Source organism: Nannospalax galili, unplaced genomic scaffold, assembly GCF_000622305.1.
Source record: "Nannospalax galili isolate Female #2095 unplaced genomic scaffold, S.galili_v1.0 scaffold35, whole genome shotgun sequence".
Taxonomy (NCBI): Eukaryota; Metazoa; Chordata; class Mammalia; order Rodentia; family Spalacidae; genus Nannospalax; species Nannospalax galili.
The window spans coordinates 847639-868488 of record NW_008336449.1 but is presented as its reverse complement, the minus strand read 5'-3'; the positions used below and the strand labels follow the sequence as shown (position 1 = coordinate 868488).

The 20850-nt window shown below is 52.4% G+C and overlaps 1 protein-coding gene across 8 annotated transcripts in view; it reads left to right on the top strand.

Moving 5' to 3' along the window:
- The first annotated feature begins 9673 nt into the window (after positions 1 to 9673).
- Positions 9674 to 20850, top strand: part of Grin1 (glutamate ionotropic receptor NMDA type subunit 1) — a 25228-nt gene continuing 14051 nt past the window's right edge. For 4 of the 8 annotated variants that reach the window (XM_008831226.1, XM_008831222.1, XM_008831225.1 and 1 more), the window contains exons 1-5: positions 9674 to 10227; positions 11566 to 11700; positions 14221 to 14397; positions 16447 to 16509; positions 17303 to 17403. In XM_008831226.1, coding sequence (XP_008829448.1) covers positions 9970 to 10227; positions 11566 to 11700; positions 14221 to 14397; positions 16447 to 16509; positions 17303 to 17403 — 734 coding nt within the window. In that variant the 5' untranslated portion in view covers positions 9674 to 9969. The remainder of the gene's footprint in view (positions 10228 to 11565; positions 11701 to 14220; positions 14398 to 16446; positions 16510 to 17302; positions 17404 to 20850) is intronic. The other 4 variants (XM_008831228.1, XM_008831227.1, XM_008831224.1 and 1 more) reach the window with 1 other exon arrangement.

Sequence of the window (20850 nt, the reverse complement as noted above, 5' to 3'; positions counted from 1 at the left end):
CTGAAGAAGAAATAGAAAATCTGAAAATACTAAATGGAAACTGATCTAACATCTGGCTGGGACACACTTCTGTCTCTTGCCATGTGATTCTGAGCTGCCTCAGACCTCTGCTAGCAGGCAAGTCATTACCACATGTACCAGGGAACCATGAGCTAAAATAAATCTTATTTATTTTCTTTAATTTTCTTTATTTTTATTTTTTTATGTGTATGCATGTATTGCCTGCATGTAGGTAAGTGTACCTGTGTCATGCAGTGCCTGAGGAAGACAGGCTGTCGGATCCCCTGGAACTGGAGTTTATGGACAGTTGTTAGTCACCATGTGGGTGCTGGGAACAGAACCCAGGTCCTCTGCAAGAGCAGTCAGTACTCTTAACCACTGAGCCATCTCTCCGGCCCCTTATTTCTTTTTTAAATATTTTATTTATGCCGGGCATGGTGGCGCACGCCTTTAATCCCAGCACTCGGGAGGCAAAGTCAGGCGGATCTCTGTGAGTTCAAGGACAGCCTGGTCTACATAGTGAGTTCCAGGACAGCTGGGGCTACAGGGAGACCCTGTCTCAAAAAGACCCCCCTCCAAAAAAATTTATGTGTATATTGCCTCCATGTAGGTAAGTGCACCTGTGTTGTGCAGTGCCCACAGATAACAGAAGAGGCTGTCACATCTCCTGGAACTGGAGTTATAGACAGTTGTTAGTTGCCACGTGGGTGCTGGGATTCAAACCTGGGTCTTCTGCAAGAACAGCCAGTGTTCTTAACTACTGAGCCATCTCTCCAGCCCCTTTAGTCTGAATTTTTTCCAGACCCTACAGTGCATTTTTGGGGGGGGGGTCACTGGCGCTACAGTGCATTTTGAAATACTATAGTTAATAGACAAATTTTAATTATTTTAGTAAATAAAATTGAATGGCTCTAAGAAAAAATAAGTAAATAATCTTAAAACCCAGGGGTTAAAATAGAAAACAAAGCTGGGTGTGGTGGCACACGCCTTTAGTCCCAGCACTTGGGAGGCAGAGGCAGGAGGATCTCTGTGAGTTCGAGGCCAGCCTGGTCTACATAGTGAGTTCCAGGTCAGCTGGAGCAACAGGGAGACCCTGTCTCAAAAAGGGGGCTGGAGAGAGGCTCAGTGGTTAAGAGCACTGGCTGTTCTTGCAGAAGACCGGAATTCGAATCCTAGCATCCACGTGGCAGCTAACAACTATGTAACTTCAGTTTCAGGGGATCCAACAACAACTTCTGTCCTCAGGCAATACAAGCATACACATTAAAAAAATAATAAATAAATTTTTTAAAAAAAAGGAAATGGGCTGGAGAGATGGCTCAGCGGTTAAGAACACTGGTTGTTCTTGCAGAAGACCTGGGTTCCAATCCCAGCACCCACATGGCAGCTAACAACTGTCCATAACTCCAGTCCCAGGCCAACAGCCTCTTCTGACCTCCTCGGGTGTTGCACAACATGGGTGCACTTACCTACATGCAGGCAATACACGCATGCATATAAAATAATAAAGAAATTTTTTTTAAAAGGGAAACAAAGGGCTAAGATATAGCTCCATCATAGAGCATTTGCCTAGATGCACAAGATCCTGGGTTCCATTCCCAGTACCACCAGAAAAAATTCTAGTGAAAGGAAAACAAAGAGCCAGGCATGTGGTAACTACCTGTACTCCCAGCACTTGGAGGTAGAGGCAGGAGGATCAGGAGTTCAAGGTCATCCTTGGCTACATAGGAAGTTAGAGGCCAGCCTGGGCTCATTGAGACCCTGTCTCAAAACAAACAGCAAGCTGGCTATCCTTTACCATTGTGCACCCCAGCAGAGCCACTTGGCATTGCTTTGAGGCTGCTGAGAACTAACTTTAGCCTTGTGCTTGAGGATCCTTCCTCAGAAGAGGTCACCATGCATGGATCTTGTCTTATTGGCCAAACCAGACCTTTACTGTGTCTTTGGGTGTTTCCTGTGTCTCCTGTCCTGGGTGAGTTCTGGAGTTCACCCCATGCTCAGTGGCTCCAGGGATGTAGGTGACAAGATCCAAGACTTCCAGGAGTATCTGCCTTCTTGCCACCAGACCCATAGCTTCGTCACTGCAGAGCAACTTAGCCAGTGATTGTGAATTGATTTCCTGTCTACCCCTGGGGCAGGCACTTGCTACCCCTTGGGCAAAAGAGACTTGCAAGCTTTCCCAAAGAGACCAGGAAATTTTCATGCTGTCTTGTACAGGGAGGACTGACTGAGAGAACTGCCTCACTGTACTGGGAACTAGAGAACTACCTCCGAGTTTCAGATCTCTGAGATGAGATAGTGATTAAATTCACAGAACCTTGTTTGCTTGGTTTTTGGGATTTTTTTTTGTTGTTTTGTTGTGTTTTGTTTTGTTTTTTGAGACAGAGTATCCTTGACTGGCCTGGAATTTGCTATGTAGACCAGGCTGGCCTCAAACTCACAGCGATCCACCTGCCTTTGCTTCCTGAGTGCTGGGATTAAAGGTGTGCATCACCATACCTGGCTAAAAAATTTCTTTATGAGTTAGTATCAGTAAATGATCTGTATACCTATTTTATATGCTTGTATACCTGGGGTCACATAAACATTTCTTGGGTGAAAGAAGTCACAGTTAGAAAAAGTTTCATAAGCCCTGGTTTAGTGTATTTTTTAAATTTTTATTTATTATTTTTATTTTATGTGTATGAATGTAATGCCTGCATGTATATGAGTGCACGTGTGTCGTGCAATGCCGAGGTCAGAAGAGGGCTTCGGATTCCCTTGGAACTGGAGTTAAGGGTGGTTCATAGCTGCCATGTGAGTGCTGGGAATTGAACCCAGGTCCTCTGCAAGAGCAGTCAGTGCTCTTAACTGCTGAGCCATCTCTCCAGCCCCTAGTGTATTATTGTAGAAATGAGCTGTCATCCCTGTTGGAAGCTTGCAGCTCAGGGAAAGGCAAGACTAAGGAAGGGTTCGAATCCTGCGCTCATTTCCCTGGTTCAGGTAGTAAATAAAGGTGTTTCTTCTTTGAAAGTGAATCTAAGAAGCCACGTGTGGTGGTGCACATCTTTAATCCCAGCACTCTGGAGGTAGAAGCAGGTGGATTTCTGTGAAATTGAAGCCAGCCTGGTCTACGTAGGAAGTTCCAGACTGGCTAGGGCTAAAGGGAGACCAGTCTCAAAAAAAAAAAAAAAAAAAAAGTGAATCTAAGAGATGTGAGGAGAGGATCTTGGAGATAATCTTTTGTTTTGGTTTTGTTTGTGGTGCTGGAGATGGAATCCAGGGCGTACCACAAGATCTCCTCTCCCAGTCCCATTACCAAGCATTTATTAGCCAAGGGAGAGAGCCCTGGCAAGCCCCAGGGATGGTCCTTAGGCTGTGGAATTATTTAAATGAGTGGTTTTGTGGGGGAGAGCAAAAGGCTCATTAAGACTTCTACATGAGAGAAGACAGAGTTGCATTTTGTCATAATCAGAAGTAAAAATGGATCTCTGGGGGCTGGAGAGATGGCTCAGTGGTTAAGAACACTGACTGTTCTTGCAGAAGACCAGGGTTTGAATCCCAGCACCCACATGGCAGCTAATAACTGTCCTTACTCCAGTTCCAGGGGACCCGAGAGCCTCTTTTGTCCTCCGTGGGCATTGCATGCACTTACCTACATGCAGGCAATACATGCACATACATAAAACAAAAAACAAAATTTTTAAAAAATGGAAGTCTGGTTTTTCTAATCAGTCTTTTTAAAAAGATTTATTTTAATGTTATTTTAAATTATGTGTATATGTTTGTGTGTGGATATATACATGTGAGTGCCAGTGCCCTTGGAGGTCAAAAGCTTTGGATTCCCCTGATGTAGGTGCTGGGAACTGAATTCAGGTCCTATATAAGAGCAATACTAACTCTTAACTGCTGAGTCATCTTTCCACCCTGTTCCTGACGAGTCTCAGTGACTGCTTCTAATGTTGGGACCGAGTTACTGTCCTAGTTTGCCTTCCTTTGCTGTGATAAACACCATAACCAAAAATAACTTGGGGAGGAAAGGGTTTGTGGGTTTGTTTCAGCTTACAGGTCATAGTCTGTCATTAAGGGAAGCCAGGGTAGGAGCTCAAGCAGGAACCTGACCTGGACTACACTTCAAGAGTATTCCAGGCCAGCTGGGGCTACAAGGAGACTCTGTCTCAAAACAAACAAACAAAAAGAAAGAAATGAAAATGCTCCATAGACATGCCCACAGCATGCCCGTGGGCCAATTTGATGGTGGAAATTTCCCAACTGAGGTTCTTCCCAGGAGTGTCCAGTTTGTGTCAAATGACAAAAACTAACCAGCACAGTTACTACTAAATAAACCAGAATCCTGCTTGTGCAATATAAAACTGGACCCTTCAGGCTGTACTCTCAGGAGGCCACCTCCCTCTTGTCCCCAGATTGCCAGAGGAGGAGAAAAGAAGGGTCAAATGACAGAGTGGTTGTGGGAGAGTTTTCCCTTACAGAGCATGCTTCCTCAGAGCCTAGACATCAAGTCATAAGGTACAAATGACCCTTTACACAGACCTTGATGAAACTGAAAACATTAGTGTTCCTGACCTGCTTATACCAACTGCTGGGGCCAGGCGTGCTAGTGCACGCCATTAATCCCAGCACTCGGGGGGCGGAGACGGGCAGATTTCTGTGAGTTCAAGGCCAGCCTGGTCTCCATAGTGAATCCAGGACAACTGGGGCTATAGGGAGACCCTGTCTCAAAAAAAAAGAACAGCTGGAGACGGAGGGGGACGCTCGGTTAGTAAAGCGCTTTGGTGCAAGCATGAAGACCTGTGTTAGGGTTCCAAGATCCGTGTAAAAAGTAGGACATGTTGGCATGTGCCTTTAGTCCCAGAGCTGGGGACCTAGGAACAAAAGAATCCCAGAGACATGCTAGTCAGCAAGGCTAGCCAGATCAGTGAGAGACCCTGTCTCCAAAAGTAAGGATGGTAGCAGGACAGATGGCTCAGCAGGCAAAAGCACTTGCTGCCATGCCTGACAACCTGAGTTCTATTCCTGGGGCCCCCATGGTGGAAGGAGAAAACTGACTCCCACAGATTGTCCTCTGACCTCCATATGCTGGTGCATGTGTTTATACACACACATGTAAAATTAAATTTAAAAATAAGATGGAGGGCTGGAGAGATGGCTCAGCAGTTAAGAGCGCTTGCAAAGGACCCGAGTTCAGTTCCCAGCACCCATGTCAGGTGGCTCACAAGCACCTGTAACTCCAGTTCCAGGGGATCTGACACCCTCTCCTAGCCTCCATTGGCACCTGCATACATGTGACATGCATATACATAAATGTTTAAAAAATAAGGTAGGCGTCTGGGCGTGGTGGCACACACCTGTAATCCCAGTACTCCGGAGGCAGAGGCAGACGGGTCTCTGTGAGTACATAGAGAGTTTCAGGCCAGCTGGAGCTACAGGGAGACCCTGTCTCCAAAAAAGTTTAAAAAAATAAGGTGGAGACTGGTTTAGGAAGACACCAAATGTTGACCTCTGGTCTACACACACACACACACACACACACACACACACAACACACCACACACACACACACACACACCACACCACACACACACATACACACCACACACACACACCACACACCACACACCACACACACACATCACACACACATACCACACACACACACATACCACACACACACATACCACACACACACACACCACACACACACACACACACACACAACACACCACACACACACACACACACACCACACCACACACACACATACACACCACACACACACACCACACACCCACACCACACACCACACACACACATCACACACACATACCACACACACACACACCACAAACCCACCACACACACACACCACACACACCACACACACACCACACACACCCCCCACACCCCCCCCCCCCCCCCCCCCCCCCCCCCCCCCCCCCCCCCCCCCCCCCCCCCCCCCCCCCCCCCCCCCCCCCCCCCCCCCCCCCCCCCCCCCCCCCCCCCCCCCCCCCCCCCCCCCCCCCCCCCCCCCCCCCCCCCCCCCCCCCCCCCCCCCCCCCCCCCCCCCCCCCCCCCCCCCCCCCCCCCCCCCCCCCCCCCCCCCCCCCCCCCCCCCCCCCCCCCCCCCCCCCCCCCCCCCCCCCCCCCCCCCCCCCCCCCCCCCCCCCCCCCCCCCCCCCCCCCCCCCCCCCCCCCCCCCCCCCCCCCCCCCCCCCCCCCCCCCCCCCCCCCCCCCCCCCCCCCCCCCCCCCCCCCCCCCCCCCCCCCCCCCCCCCCCCCCCCCCCCCCCCCCCCCCCCCCCCCCCCCCCCCCCCCCCCCCCCCCCCCCCCCCCCCCCCCCCCCCCCCCCCCCCCCCCCCCCCCCCCCCCCCCCCCCCCCCCCCCCCCCCCCCCCACCCCCCACCCACACATCCCCCCCACACACACACCCCACACCACACACACACACCACACACACACCACACACCCACCACACACACACAACACACACACACCACACACACAACACACACCCACCACACACACACCACACACACCACACACACACCACACACACACCACACACACCCACCACACACCACACACCACACACCACATACACACACCACACACAGATACACATCACACACATACACCACACACAACACCACACACACACCACACACACACACCACACACACACACCACACACCACCCACATACCACACACCCACCACACACCACACACACCACTCACACCACACACACACCACACACACACACACACACACACACACACACACACACACACAGTGCTGGAAAAAAGTCACCTTCCTGTTTTCGCCTCTGGTTTGGCAGCTCCAGCCAGAGAAGGTTTAGGCTCCAGTTAACCTTAACACTGCTGTCCAGTTGGCTGATTTGACATGAGACATGAAGAAGGTAGCTCAAACCACCAGGTCTGCAGTAGCAGAGATCTCAAATGAGACCCAAGGACTGAATTCTTTGCTCTTTGTCTATTGAAGGATTTGTGGTAACTATAAGTTTGACACCTAGAGCCCTCAGAGTTCTGGAACTTCCATATCCACATGCAACGTCAGAGGACAGGGATAGAGAGGGTGGTGGTGGAGGCAGGCAATGGAACAGCATAGACAATGATGTGGGTGCAGGAGACAGTATGGGCTGGCTAGGGATACTTGCTGGTGTCTGGCTGTTCTCTGTGAGGCCCTTGGCTCCCCCAGATCAGGCACAAAAGCTCTAAACCCAGTCACTTTACCCAGGCCTTCTGCTGACCACCCTCAATTCCTCAGTCTGAGCAGAAGCAGTCTCCAGCAGCTGACCAGGAAATGTCCCCTGGGCCAGCATGGATAGGGATATCTGCACATGGCTTCCAACCCTCTTTGAGGCCTGTCAGTTCCTCTCAACCTGACTTCCACTTTATGGACCTTAAGCCTGGGTCTTGGGGATTCAGAACCCAGTTCTTATCCCAACTTTTGATCTGGCTGAGACATCAGGGAAGAACCCATTGGGCCAGCTTGGGTCAGGAGACAGTCCATACTTGCCAATCAGCCAAGGCCAAGGAGGGTCTATATCTGATTGACCAAAATCAGTAAGTTGAAAGGGCGGAGGAGCAGCCCCTGCCAGATGGGCCTGCGATTTGAGAGCAGGGGAGGGGCATGGGCAGAGCCACAGTCATCCACAGCCTCCTCCCCAGGAATGCTGGTAGAGCAGTACTGTCCACAGTGGCCTGGGGCAGGATTAACCCTGCCTGGAGCCCTACCCCAGGGGCAGCACCAGGCCTCTTTGGTCCTGTCCACAGCCCCACAGCCTTTGTCTCCTCAGGACCTAGTGGGGTCCCAACCCAAGCTAGTTTGTTAGTCTGTCACTGCAGTAGGAGGAAGCAAGCTTGGTGGGGTGTGCAGCCAACCACAAGAATAATAGGGAGCAGGCCCAGAAGAGCTAGTGGCTGGGCAAGGCCCATCCTCCTCATCATTGGGACCCGCCCAAGGAGCTTAGAGCAAAAGATTGAGAATCCCACAGCCTGAGAGAGATGTATGCTGGTACACTGGCTCTAGAAGGAAAAAAAAAAAAAAAGCTCTGCTGCTTGGCAGAGCCTGATGTCTTGCATGGGCAAATAACTACACCAGGGAGAATTTCAGATTGTCAGCTGGGAACAACTGCTCACTGATCGTTGAATACTCAGCAATAAGCTCTGCAGGAGGAACAGGATCCAGCACCCCCTGGGGGAGTGGAGTGGACAAGTGGCCGCTGCCCTGCCCTGAAGTAGCTGAGAGCCCAGGTCCCACCCCCACACAGCTTCCAAGAAGTGTAGAAGTCTGAAGGCAGCCCCAAACCCTCACCAGATGGGGTCAGCTCGGGGCTCCTGAGAACTGTTTGAGCAGCAGGGCCTTGGGGCTGGTGATCTTTTCCCAGTGTCCCTCAATGTCAGAATAGAAAATGTGCAGACATGTAACCCCCAGCAGCAGAGAGAAAAGGGGCCAAGACTGGGGCTTAGACAATGCCACTGGCCTGCCTGTGCCTCTGGATATACTGCACTGGCAAGAGAAGCCAGGAGTGTGAACCTGAGGGGCCTGGCTCCCTCCCTCCCCAGTTCAGCACTTAGGTGTGGAGACCACCTACTTTGTCCCCCTGGAGGCGTTTGCAGTGGAGTCTGCAGAATCCTTGGTTGCTATTGGAAATGATGATGTCACTGGCAGGGGTGGAGCTTCAGCTGTCCTTTGATTTTGGGAAGGGAAGCACTTTATAGGGCTGAAGGGGGACAAAGAATTAGGAGCTCCAGGGCCTGGGAAAAGGCTGCTCGGAGCAGACCCTGGGACACATTAGATAGAGGTGGGGTAGAGGAAGCAGGAGATATGAAATCTCTAACCCAGACATGTCTGTCATGCAGAACCCAGACATCAGGTTGTATTACCTGATGTCTAACCTTGTTTCGTCTGCTGCAGGCAGCCTCCTCCAGCCTTGGTCTCCCTCAGGCTCTCCTGGAGGTCCGACACCACAGTAGAAACCATTTGCATACCCATTCTTAACCTCCAAAGGGGAGCCCATGGCCAAGTCTCATGGCCAAGATGGTGAGGTTTTCCCTATTTTTTGACTTGTTTATTTATTTATTTTTAGGCAGATTCTGCTATGTATCCCTGGCTGGCCTGGTACTCACTTTGTAGCTCAGGCTGGCCTTCAATCCTAAGCCTCTGGAGGGCTGAGCTTTCTTCAGGTGTGGGCCACCATGCCTAGCTTTATCCCATGCTTCTGAGCCTTGCCCTGAGGGGAACATCAGCATCCTCCCTGCCCCCCCCAGAAGTACAGCTTAGGGCCACCCCCCGTCGCTGGAGGAGTCAGGTTTCAAAATATCACAGACTATGGGTGAGGCCTCGTGCACGCGCGCATACACACACACACACACACACACGCAGGCACAACACACATGACCTCATGTTGAAATACCCTCAAGGGTGCAGGTGCACGTGGTGACAGGAGACCCCTCTAACTGTCCCAGCTCAGCTCTTGCAGGTCTGGGATCGCAGGGATGACTGTCCCTGGGCCGTTCCACGCCGGCTCCCGCGCGCGCGCGCACATACACACGCGTGGGCGCTCCCCGCTCGCGCGCGCCCAAAGCACTCACGCCAACGCAGGCGCGCACTGGGAGGCGCGCCATCGGCTCGGCTCGGCTCGGCGTCGGGAAGCGGGGGCGATGGGAGGAGGAGTGGGACGCTTCGGTCCTGCTTGAGACTCCGCAGCTGCCGCAGTCGCCGCTGCATCAGGACCGGTCGCGCAGCCGAGTCCTTTCAGTCCGGGTTTTGGGACATCGCCAATCTCGCTTCAGCACCGCGGACAGCGCTCGCGTAGCGTGGCCGCTGGGCTGGTCCCAGGCTCAGAAAGGACCCGCCGGCGCAGGACAAGCCGGGGAGGCCCTCGGGCCGTACACCCGGAGCATCGCACTCGCGCAACCCAGAACCAGGACAGCCGCGTCCGGAGCCCATGAGCACCATGCACCTGCTGACACTCGCCCTGCTTTTCTCCTGCTCCTTTGCTCGTGCTGCCTGCGACCCCAAGATCGTCAACATCGGCGCAGTGCTGAGCACGCGCAAGCACGAACAGATGTTCCGTGAGGCTGTGAACCAGGCCAACAAACGACATGGCTCTTGGAAGATCCAACTCAACGCCACCTCTGTCACCCACAAGCCCAATGCTATCCAGATGGCCCTGTCAGTGTGCGAGGATCTCATCTCCAGCCAGGTGATCACCACCTCACCTCTTCCCTGCTCCTTCACCACCCACCCCACTGTCCCAGTTTCATTCTGTCCTTCTCTGACCTTTGTCAGCCCCCTTACCAGACCACTCCAAGTCAACTGGCACCTGGAGAGGCCTGAGCCTACTGGAGACCAAATACCAGTGTCTGCTGGTTCCCCTAGCTGGTCACCTGTCACCTAGACTGGTCCTCAGAAGCACTATGTGTGCAGCCATGTGGCAGTTGGTGATTTGTTCCATCCAGTCAGTGTAGAGCCACTGGGCACAGAGCAGAGGCGCACTTCAGGGCACTGACTGGATGGGGCCCTAGTATCTTTGTTTCTTTCCCTTCCTCTCTTCCTTTCCCCCCAATTCATGGGGCCGTGATGGCCCAGGTGCCAGAGCAAGAGGGCTCTGCAGGGGTGGGAGTGAGAATTGCGCATGCGAGAGGCACCAAGCCACAGTGTGGGAGCCATTGGCAGCTTGCTGCAGAGGAGGACACATTGCTGTTGGAGCTGTCCGCCCCTGGGCTGAGCTGGCTGCTGAATTCCAGTGAAGCCATGAGGGTCACTGCAATGCAGCCTTTTATGTAAGAGGAAGACAGGGACCAAGCCAGAGCTGCTCATATACACTCTCCAAATGACATGCTACATCCATGAACATGTCTGTTCACATGCATGTACACTAGCACGCACTGCACTTCAACAAGACACAATCAATTGCACATGCTCACTCACACCTGAACATACATGAACACACTGGTTTATATGCCATGGCACATACAAACCCTGATTCCGTCTTGATAGGCAGATATATAAATATGATCATGGTGATGCATACAACACATACATGTCCAAACACATGCTCGTGAACCACCTGCCCAGTCACATACATGCCTACATGTACTAAGATGACTTAAAGTCTTTGCTAGCACCCCTGGATGCAGGCTGGAGGTCAAGGTCAGGCAAGGAAGAACTAGCCCAAACAGCCTGGAATCTAGAGACCATGCCAGAGTTTTGCTTAGAAATTTGTGCCCCTCTCTTCATAAGAGGTGAGCCCTAGTCAACAGTGAGCACTGGCTGGGCAGGAATCTTACAGCCCCTGTGTGTATTGTCTCTACCCCTAGAATCTTGTTCCCTGTGCTGCCCCCTCTTTACAATGGGTTTATCATCAGAGAATAGTGGTGCAGCTCATTCCTCTGTCTCGTGGTGGATGGTTGGAGATGTACACAAATGGTATCACCTGGACTCCTGGCCTGCTGTCCAGTCCTTGCTACTTCTGGATCTCAGGCTCTAGAGCAATGCCCAGCCCACCCCACAGAGCTGACTCTGTCTCCTGTGTCCACAGGTCTACGCCATCCTAGTTAGTCACCCACCTACCCCCAACGACCACTTCACTCCCACCCCCGTCTCCTACACAGCCGGCTTCTACCGCATCCCTGTGCTGGGGCTGACTACCCGAATGTCTATCTACTCTGACAAGGTAAGCTTAACCACTAGATTGGGATCCATCTAGTTTTCTATCTCCATGGTCAGCTGCAGGCAGTGCTGGGCCACATGAAGTTGAGCCAGGAAGGTTGGTACTAGGCACTGGATCCAGATAGGGTGGGATGCTCAGACCGTGGGATGCCCTTGAAGAGCCTTGAGCAACATCCCCAAACCCTACACACATCCTACACTCAGTCTTATAGCTTTTGGCACACAAGTCACCCATACACATACACACATGCATACAGGTACATAAACTGTGGCATACCCACATGCATGCTCATGTCAACTCAGTCACATGCATGCTCACATGTGTTCATATCCTCCCACATTCACATGCACACTCATGTCACTGTCACACTCTCATACAGTCACACAGATCCACTCATACAATACTGGCAGGCTCATGCTCCCTCCACTTGCACACTCACAAACCCCACAGTCATACATACATGGGGAGGTGCCTGCTGACAGGCAATGAGACCAACAGCATCCCCTTAGGAAAGAAGAGGACCCTCTGGTCTGGAGAGGGGCTCACAGGACCAGTGGGCTTTGGAGGCAGCAGTGCAGTGATGGAGTGGAGGTTCTAGGAGAGCAAATGCCTGGATGGAGGAGAGGTACTCAAGGTAGCCAGGGATGTTGTGATCTCCAGCCTTGCCCTGTAGGCAGAGTGACCAGAGTTGGCAGCTTGTGGAAGGAGGCTCCATGTTTCAGGGACTAAGGGGTCTGAGCTCAGCAGCCTGGAGATCTCTTGTGGCCCACAGGGCTGACCTTCATCCAGTTCGGTTCAACAGCTAAAGAACAGAAGCTGCTGAGTTTGCAGCAAACTACATCCCAGAGATGCAGAGGACTTGCTCCAGGTCATGCAGCCTTTTGTTTTGTTTTGTTTTATTTTGTTTTGTTTTGTTTTGTTTTGTAAGACAGGATCTTTCCGTACCCCCAGCTGGTTTGGAACCCACTATGTAGCCCAGGCTTGCCCCAGTCTCACGAAGATCCACCTGCCTGTGCCTGCCTGCCTGCCGAATACTGGGATTAAAGGCATGCACCACCATGCCCAGTTTCTGCAGGCTTTAATTGGCCATGATTTTGTGAGGACCCACCAATTGGGATGCAACCTGGCCACCCAATGGCTGAACGGGTACCACAGACTGCACCCCATATCCTGTAGACCCAGTGAGCTTTCAGACAGCCAGGAGCCACTTGGGGACAACCAGCTGGAGCCTGAGCTGGGGAGGGCTGGGGGGTGTGGGCAGTGGACTGCCAGGTCCCCCCATACCCTCTAGAGTCTTCCCACCCAGAGCCCATAGTTCCTGATAAAGCTACCTTAAGGCAGGGAGGCTGTCAGCCATGTCCAAGCGTGTGGTAGGTCTGCCTTTTGGTGATGGGAAAGGAGCCAGAGGATGGTCCTGTAGGAGGCCCCGGAGGGAGAGGATCAGTCTGAGCCCTATATACCAATATGTCCAAAGCCTCCCATGCCCATATGGAACAAGGCTCTTGTCCTGTGCCTTCTGGCCACAGATTCTTTCACCCCTGGGGTACCCTCATGAATAGAAGAGAGAAAAATGATCATAAGGAGCTAAGCATCAGAGGCAAAGAAGCTGGAAGGCCCCACAGAACTGGGCCAGCCCAGGGGCCGACCACAGGCAAGTTCATTGGGCCTGTGTGCGGCCAACAGTAAGACCAAGCCTCACAGCCACACTCTAGTCCCTAGTGGACCCAACTCACAGCCAGTTCTGTGCTCAGCATACAGGCCAGCAAGACCACTAGAGCTGCTCTGAGGCACCAACTATAATACAACCTGCCTGCAGCCAGTTGCAGAGGCAGGAGACATTCTTGTACTTCAAAGTACTGTCCCAGGACACCAAGAGGGAACTGGAAATAAATAAATAAATAAATAAATAAATAAATAAATAATAACAAATAATAAATAAATAAATAACCTGGAGGCCTGAGAGGTCCAAGAGCAGTGTGGGTCATGGGGAAACAGAAGGAACCACACTCACCTGGATAAATACAGACAGCCCCTGGCAGCTAGTGCATCCTGAGCAGCAAAGCACCTAGTGAGTGGCAGCCTCTGGATTCTGGGGAACAGAGGTGATGTTTGGCCTCAAGACTGAAGACTTCCTAATAAATACATTTCTGTTCTGTTCTTTCCAGTACCTGGGGTGGAACCCAGAGCTTTGCTCGTGCAAGACAAATGCTCTAAAACTGAACTAAACCCCAGCCTTGAACACAGTGATTCAAACTGGGTAGAGGACCATGTGCATCCCCTTGGGGTCTTGGAGAAGCTTCTGTGTTCAAGCTTTCCAATGAGGCTCTGAGGAGTGGCGGTCACTCTAGGAACAGAGACAGCACCTTTGTCTGTGTGCTGCTGGTCAAATGCCAGGCCTCTGCCTCGCACAGTAGATGTTGCAGGAGAGGAGTGAGGACAGGTGGGAGGAAGTGACCCCAGCAGTGGGAGGAGGGGAAGCTAGCTGGGCCTGGCCCGGCCTCAGCCTCCTGGCCCCACCCACAGAGCATCCACCTGAGCTTCCTGCGAACCGTGCCGCCCTACTCCCACCAGTCCAGTGTCTGGTTTGAGATGATGCGCGTCTACAGCTGGAACCACATCATCCTGCTGGTTAGCGATGACCACGAGGGCAGGGCTGCACAGAAGCGCCTGGAGACACTGCTGGAGGAGCGTGAGTCCAAGGTGAGACCCTAGCCCGGGAGGGGCACTGGCAAGCAGGAGCAGGCGGGCCATGCCATGTCTGTGGCTCCTTGTGAACACTCTCTCTCCATCCTGCATGCTCAGCACCACTGCGTCTGGCGGCGCCCGCCCCAGCCTGTCCTCGGCTCATTTCACTTGCTTTTGCCATTAGTCGAAATCTCCTTCGTGTCAGTCCCTGCGGGGCGAGGGCTGGACCACCTGGAGCTCTGCAAACACCCCTGTCCCATCCCACCAGTCTCACAGGTCTCCCCAGCCGCAGCCGAGGCCCTGATCAGACTCAGAACTCAGGCACCGCTAAGGCCCTTCTCTGCCAGATACCAAATCCTAGTTGCCTTTTGGGACACTCTCTTCAGAGCCTGATTCACCCCACCATGCCTCTTCCCCAGAGCACTGGGGTCTCCTCCCTGCTGGACACATTCCATGTCCTCACAGAGGCCTTATCTTCTGGAAAGCCCCCTGCCTTATGGCTGCCCATGCCCTAACTGAAGCCCCATTCATCTGCCATACCACCCCCACCCTGTGCCAGGCTCACACTGTGCCTCTGCCACTGACACTTCCCTCCCACCTCAGGGCTGGGCTCTGTCTCCCTCATGGGATCATGTAGACATTGATCTCAGGACACACAGATACTCCTATCTCAACCTGGCCCCAATCTGTGGAGTTGCCAGAGATCAGAGCCAGGATTGGGGGGGTCAAAGTGACCCCTATGCTGTTTCTTGCCCGCCCTCATGGTCAGCCTAATAAGGAGCCGGCCCTGGATCCACCTCTCAGTCCCAGGGCCCAGGGCACCCAGCACCACCAGGAGGTGCTTTCCAGTTAGCAGAAAGGAGACCCAGGCTGGGGAGGGACCCTAAAAGGCAAATGGGGGAGGGGGATGGGTGGGAGCATGTGCTGCCTGCAAAATCATAGTTGGCCTCATCATATGTAGCACTGACCATGGGCCCCCTCAAGGCGCTATAGGCCTCTGGAGGGAGTAGAGGGCATGGGTCGGGCAGGGGTGGGGGTGAGACCAGAGGCAGGCCCAGAGTGAGTCCTATCACGGGGGTTCACACTGAGTCTGAGAGGGAGAGTTGGTTATAAATGTTAAGGGCTCCACCCCTTTCAGGATAGAGCCTCCAACCCCCAGTGTCTGACAGGTACTACCATACTCCAACCATGCCCACCATGCCTGCTACCAACATGCTCACATGTTCATCACCCTCACCCCTGCACTCCAAATCACCTGTGCACACTCACACACATGCTTGGATGTTTCAGTGGTACAGCACATCTTCTGGAAAGACTGAGACCTCACCTGTGCCCATGTATCTTTGCATTGATCGAGAAGAGCACACACAAGGGCTCCCTTTGAGTACCTGCTCACCCTTACTTGCACCCACAAGCTTACACACACACACACACACACACACACACACACACACACATTCACATTCAGACTGCACTGCCCCTCCTTCATAGACTATCATAGATTAACTCACTGCTGCAGGCATACATACACAGACCCTGTCACACTCACTCTCAGATGTACATGTGAGCCTGTGGGAGTGAGCACACCAGTTAGTGAGAAGAGGACACCTTGGCCTCCAGAGAGCAAGAGGGAGGATAAGGGGGAGGGGTGGGAGGGACATGCGGACAGGGTCCTGCAAGTCGTTCCTTCTCCACTCAGAACTGATATGGGTGGGGGTGGGTACTGCTGGGGCCACACAGCAGGTGCATGACAGGGGTGGGGGTGGCAGGCGGGATCCCTAAGGGTGGTATGGACAGGGCCTCCCTCTCCCCTCAGAGTGACTGTTCCCAAGAGCCTAGCTCCGTGGCAGGGAGTCTTGGTGGCCCTGCCCCCATGCCCCCTCCACCCTCAGCTCCACCCCGGCCCCCGGCCCCACCCTGGGCCTCGGTGTTTGAGAGCTCCAGGTATGTGCCCGACTGCAGACGTGCCGAGGAGGTGGTGTGATTGCTTTAGCGCCGTCATTTTCAACCGTTTATAATCTTCTTCTGTGTCTGCATATTTTCTCTGTGCACATTATTCATCAGAGTAAAAAAAGGAACTATGAAAACCTCGACCAACTGTCCTATGACAACAAGCGCGGACCCAAGGTATATATGCATGGACATGCACGCCACCCACCGACTAGCAAGTCCCGGCCTGCGGCACCTCGGCCACCGGGTGCTGTCTGGCCCCTCCTCACCGAGCCGCAGGCCCAAGCAGTGAGGAAAGCCAGGGTCATGAGGCAGGTAGTAGGCAGGCAGAAGATGGCAGGTGTGGGCGATGTGGGTGCCCATGGCCCACCCGCCATGACCTTGGCCTTCGTCCTTGAGGCAAGCAGGGCCACAGGAGGCGCTGCTCTGGGAAGTGCATGTGAATCTCCTGGTGCCCCAGGGTTTCCTCGAGGAACTCTGGGAGCGAGCCTGCCCACCTGGCCACCCCAGAGTCTGGGCCACTCTTATAGGGGCCTGAGAAACCAGGTTTGAGCTGAGATCTCCCAAGGTTTTGGAAAGGTCGGTCCCATCTCTGTTCCCGGTTGCATTCCAAAACTTTTCTATTTCCTGTCCGCTGCACGTCTCTTTCTGAGTCTCGGTCCACTCCAGCTTGCATGCTCAGTGCAAAAACAGGGACAGGAGTGAGATGGAAAGAGAGATCTAGAGAAAGCAGAAAGAGCATAGAACAAAGCTTGAGTACAGGCGACCAGGCAGGCTGAAGAAAGGACAGGAGGTGAGGCCAGGCAAGCAAGGAGTGAGGTGCAGGTGCGCAGTGCAGGTGGCAGGAACAGGCAACGGCAGCCTTAGTTAAGCTGCCTCGGGGTTCCTAGCGGCTTCGGCCCCACTCTCGCCACTGAGGCGCAATGTTCATTTCCTTAACCACCTGCTAATGCTACTGCTCATACCACAGGCCGAGAAGGTGCTGCAGTTTGACCCGGGGACCAAGAATGTGACTGCTCTGCTGATGGAGGCCCGGGAGCTGGAGGCCCGAGTCATCATCCTGTCTGCCAGGTGAGTGGGCTGGGCCCCTTCCCACTTCATACTGTCTGTGCCTGGACCACAAGTCCACCACCTTCCTCCTACACATCTGATAGCTTAATCAACTGCACAACCTCTGTCTATCCCTCCCTGGGTCCTCCCTCTCCTGCAGTCACATAGGGCCACTTTCCCTGAGCTGAGCTTTGTGGGTGGAGACAGAGTGCTAGGAAGCCCTGAGACTGTAGGAGGTAAAGCTACGTAAACACCTTAAGGGCTGAGGACAGAGAAAGAGTCCAGCAAAGTGACATGCAGGTATGCAAATGAGCCCAAGGTCCAGAACCACCAATGGGGATTCATGAAAAACAGGCTGGCCCTGGACAGAACCTGCCTCTCGCCCATTGCAACCTTGGGAAGAGCACACAGTAAAAATCTCCCTATTTGCAAATGGCTAGATTTTCCTGGGAAAGGAAAGACTAGGGCCCAGAACCCAAGGAAAGGGAGAATGGGAAGGGGAGGGTGGCAGCCCCACTGACAACAGGGATCCACTCCACAGTCTGTCCTAACCTAGACGCTCTGCTGGGCTCCAATAGTGTAGAGAAAAACATCAGGTCATTTAGCCTGAAGGAATACCTCAAATCCTGCTGCCCTATCAACAGGAAAAGGACAGTCATGCTCAAACACTGAATAGGTATCGATTTGCAGATTCAATGAACAAACTCTACAAACCGACAGGTGCACACCACCCACTGACCACAGACCACAAGGGTGAGACCCAGCCTGGAAGGCAGGTCCGTCCCTCACACAGATAGCAGAGCTGGGAGCTAGTTGGCCCACTCTAAGGGTGATAGAGGCCAGATGTTGGTGCTGAATGGTACCTTTATCTTCACCTGCTCCTCCAGGAGCTTCAGCAAGCAGATGCTGATCGTCTCATCATCACTACACATACACTGTGGCAGGTACTTAATAGTAGCAAAACCACACTGGAGAGTCATGGGCCACTTGCCTTTGCTACTCATCCAACTGCATACTTAAGGGAGGGTGACCTAGGGCTTCTGAAGAATGGATTTAAAATGTGTCCAGAAGGGGCTGGGATGTAGCTCAGTTGGTAGAACACTTGCCTAGCATACACAATGTCCTAGGTCTGATCCTCAGCACCAAATAAAACCAGGCATAGTGGTACACATCTCTAATCCCAGCACTTGGGAAATGGAGACAGGAGGATCAAGAATAGTTCAAGGTCATCCTCAACTATATAGCAAGTTCAAGGTCAACCTGGGCTACATAAGACCCTGTCTCAAAGAGGGGTGGCAGGCAGAGAGAGAAAGAACTGTGTTCAGAAAAGGGAGCAGGAGAGCAAATACCCCTTGAAAGACAAGCCCAGCCCAGAGCAAGCCCCATCCAGAGAAAAAAGACCTGCCCAGGAAAAGCCTGCTCTGCTCTTTTCTGATTCGTTTACACTTGTCAGCATAGAACTTGGAGATTAGTCAACTTGGTGGGATCAAAGAATCCAGGAAGGTGGGAAAACAAACAGCAATCAGACATAAGTTTCCTTCATCCAGGGCAAGGTTACGTAAGGAAGCCATCACCCCCAAACATACCTAGTCAACCATTAGGCATTTTATCAGTGGACAAGGTCATACCAAGAAAGACCTGCCTGACTCCTGCATTGTAAAAAGGGTAAACAGGGCATAAGTCAGAGAGCTACCATGCGTGGAATCCCATCACACCCAGGCCCCAGGAGAGGGATGGACACTGTCTCCACTTTCCGGTCAGTGGTCTCCAGTATCACCCACTGCAGCCACAGGAGATCTCCCCTCTCAGGACACAGGGTAAGAGGGGCTTCCCTGTGTTGATGACCCAACAGCTAAGGACAGGTTTGCCAGACATGGCTCTAACAAAGATGTCAGCAGAAGGTGACGTAGTCATGGTAGACACATGCACATACATGTGCCTGAGCCATATGAACACCATTCATCAATGCATTGATCATGCAGCACATACGCATGCATCATGTATACATATATGTACACGTATAGCATGTACCATATTCATGCTACTTATACCCTTATACCTTACGTATATGTACTGTACATCACACACATCCAAACACATGCAAACATAATGTGCCCACCATACACAACACATTTATATGTGCAAACACACAATCATACATAGGCACAGACACACAGAGTGTACATGCACATATAGGAGACCTACAAACATGTGCAAGTACTTGCATGTGCAAACATACCATGTATACCACATGTGGGTATAGATAGGTGTTCATTTATACACATGTGTAGATGCACACACATACATGTATCATGTAAATACCATGTGCTTCATGCCTAACATACCACACACACACATGCACAGAAACACGACACAGCTATCAACTTCACACTCACCTCACCTTCTTGATGAATCCATGCAAGGCCCCCTGGTCTGTCAGGCTTTGGGGAGGAGAGAGGTTCGAATCCCACAGTACAGGCCAGACTGGCCAGCCCAGCACATCCAGCTTCTGAGCACAAACACCCCCTAGGCAGCAACAGGCAAAGGCTTTTTGATCATTTTTTCTTTTTCCTTTCTTTCTCTCTTCCTCTTTTTTTTTTTTTTTGGTCTTTTTGAGACAGGGTCTCCCTGTAGCCCCAGCTGTCCTGGAAACCACTATGTAGACCAGACTGGCCTTGAACTCACAGATATCTGCATGCCTCTGCCTCCTGAGTGCTGGGATCAAAGGCGTGAGCCACCACACCCAGCCTTTCTTCCTATTTTTAAGAAATGTATTTATTTTTATGTATAAATGTTTTGTGTATAAGTGTTTATCTTCATGTATGTATGTGCACCACATTCATACAGCGCCCATGGAGGCCAGACAAGGGCATCAGATTCCTTGGAGTTGGAGTTACAGATGGCTGTGAACTGCTATGTGGATGCTGGGAACTGAGCCCAAGTTCTCTGCAAGAACAGCCAGTGCTTTTAACTGCTGAGCCATCTCTCCAGCCACCACCCCCATTCTAAAAAAGAATTTGTTAACACTGAATGAACTTCCTTGAATGGCTTCAAGCCACCAGGATACTGGTACCCCCAACACCTTCAATCGTCTCTTCAGCTCTTCTGCTGAAGAACTTGACCTTCATGATGATGGGTGCTCAGAAAGTTTTCTACTCCCAGAGCTTTAGGAGCCAGAGCACACGACATCGACGATAGCGGCAGCCCCAGTCTTGTTTTTCTCAACACTTACCATGTCTGCTCACCGAACACGGCCCACAATTTATCAAGGTTGACAGCTGGGCAGAAGTTCTGGTTCACCTTTAAGTGGTAATGCCTTATACCAACTTTCCCAAAGTAGCCTGGATGTTACCATGTCTGCTCACCGAACACGGCCCACAATTTATCAAGGTTGACAGCTGGGCAGAAGTTCTGGTTCCCCTTTAAGTGGTAATGCCTTATACCAACTTTCCCAAAGTAGCCTGGATC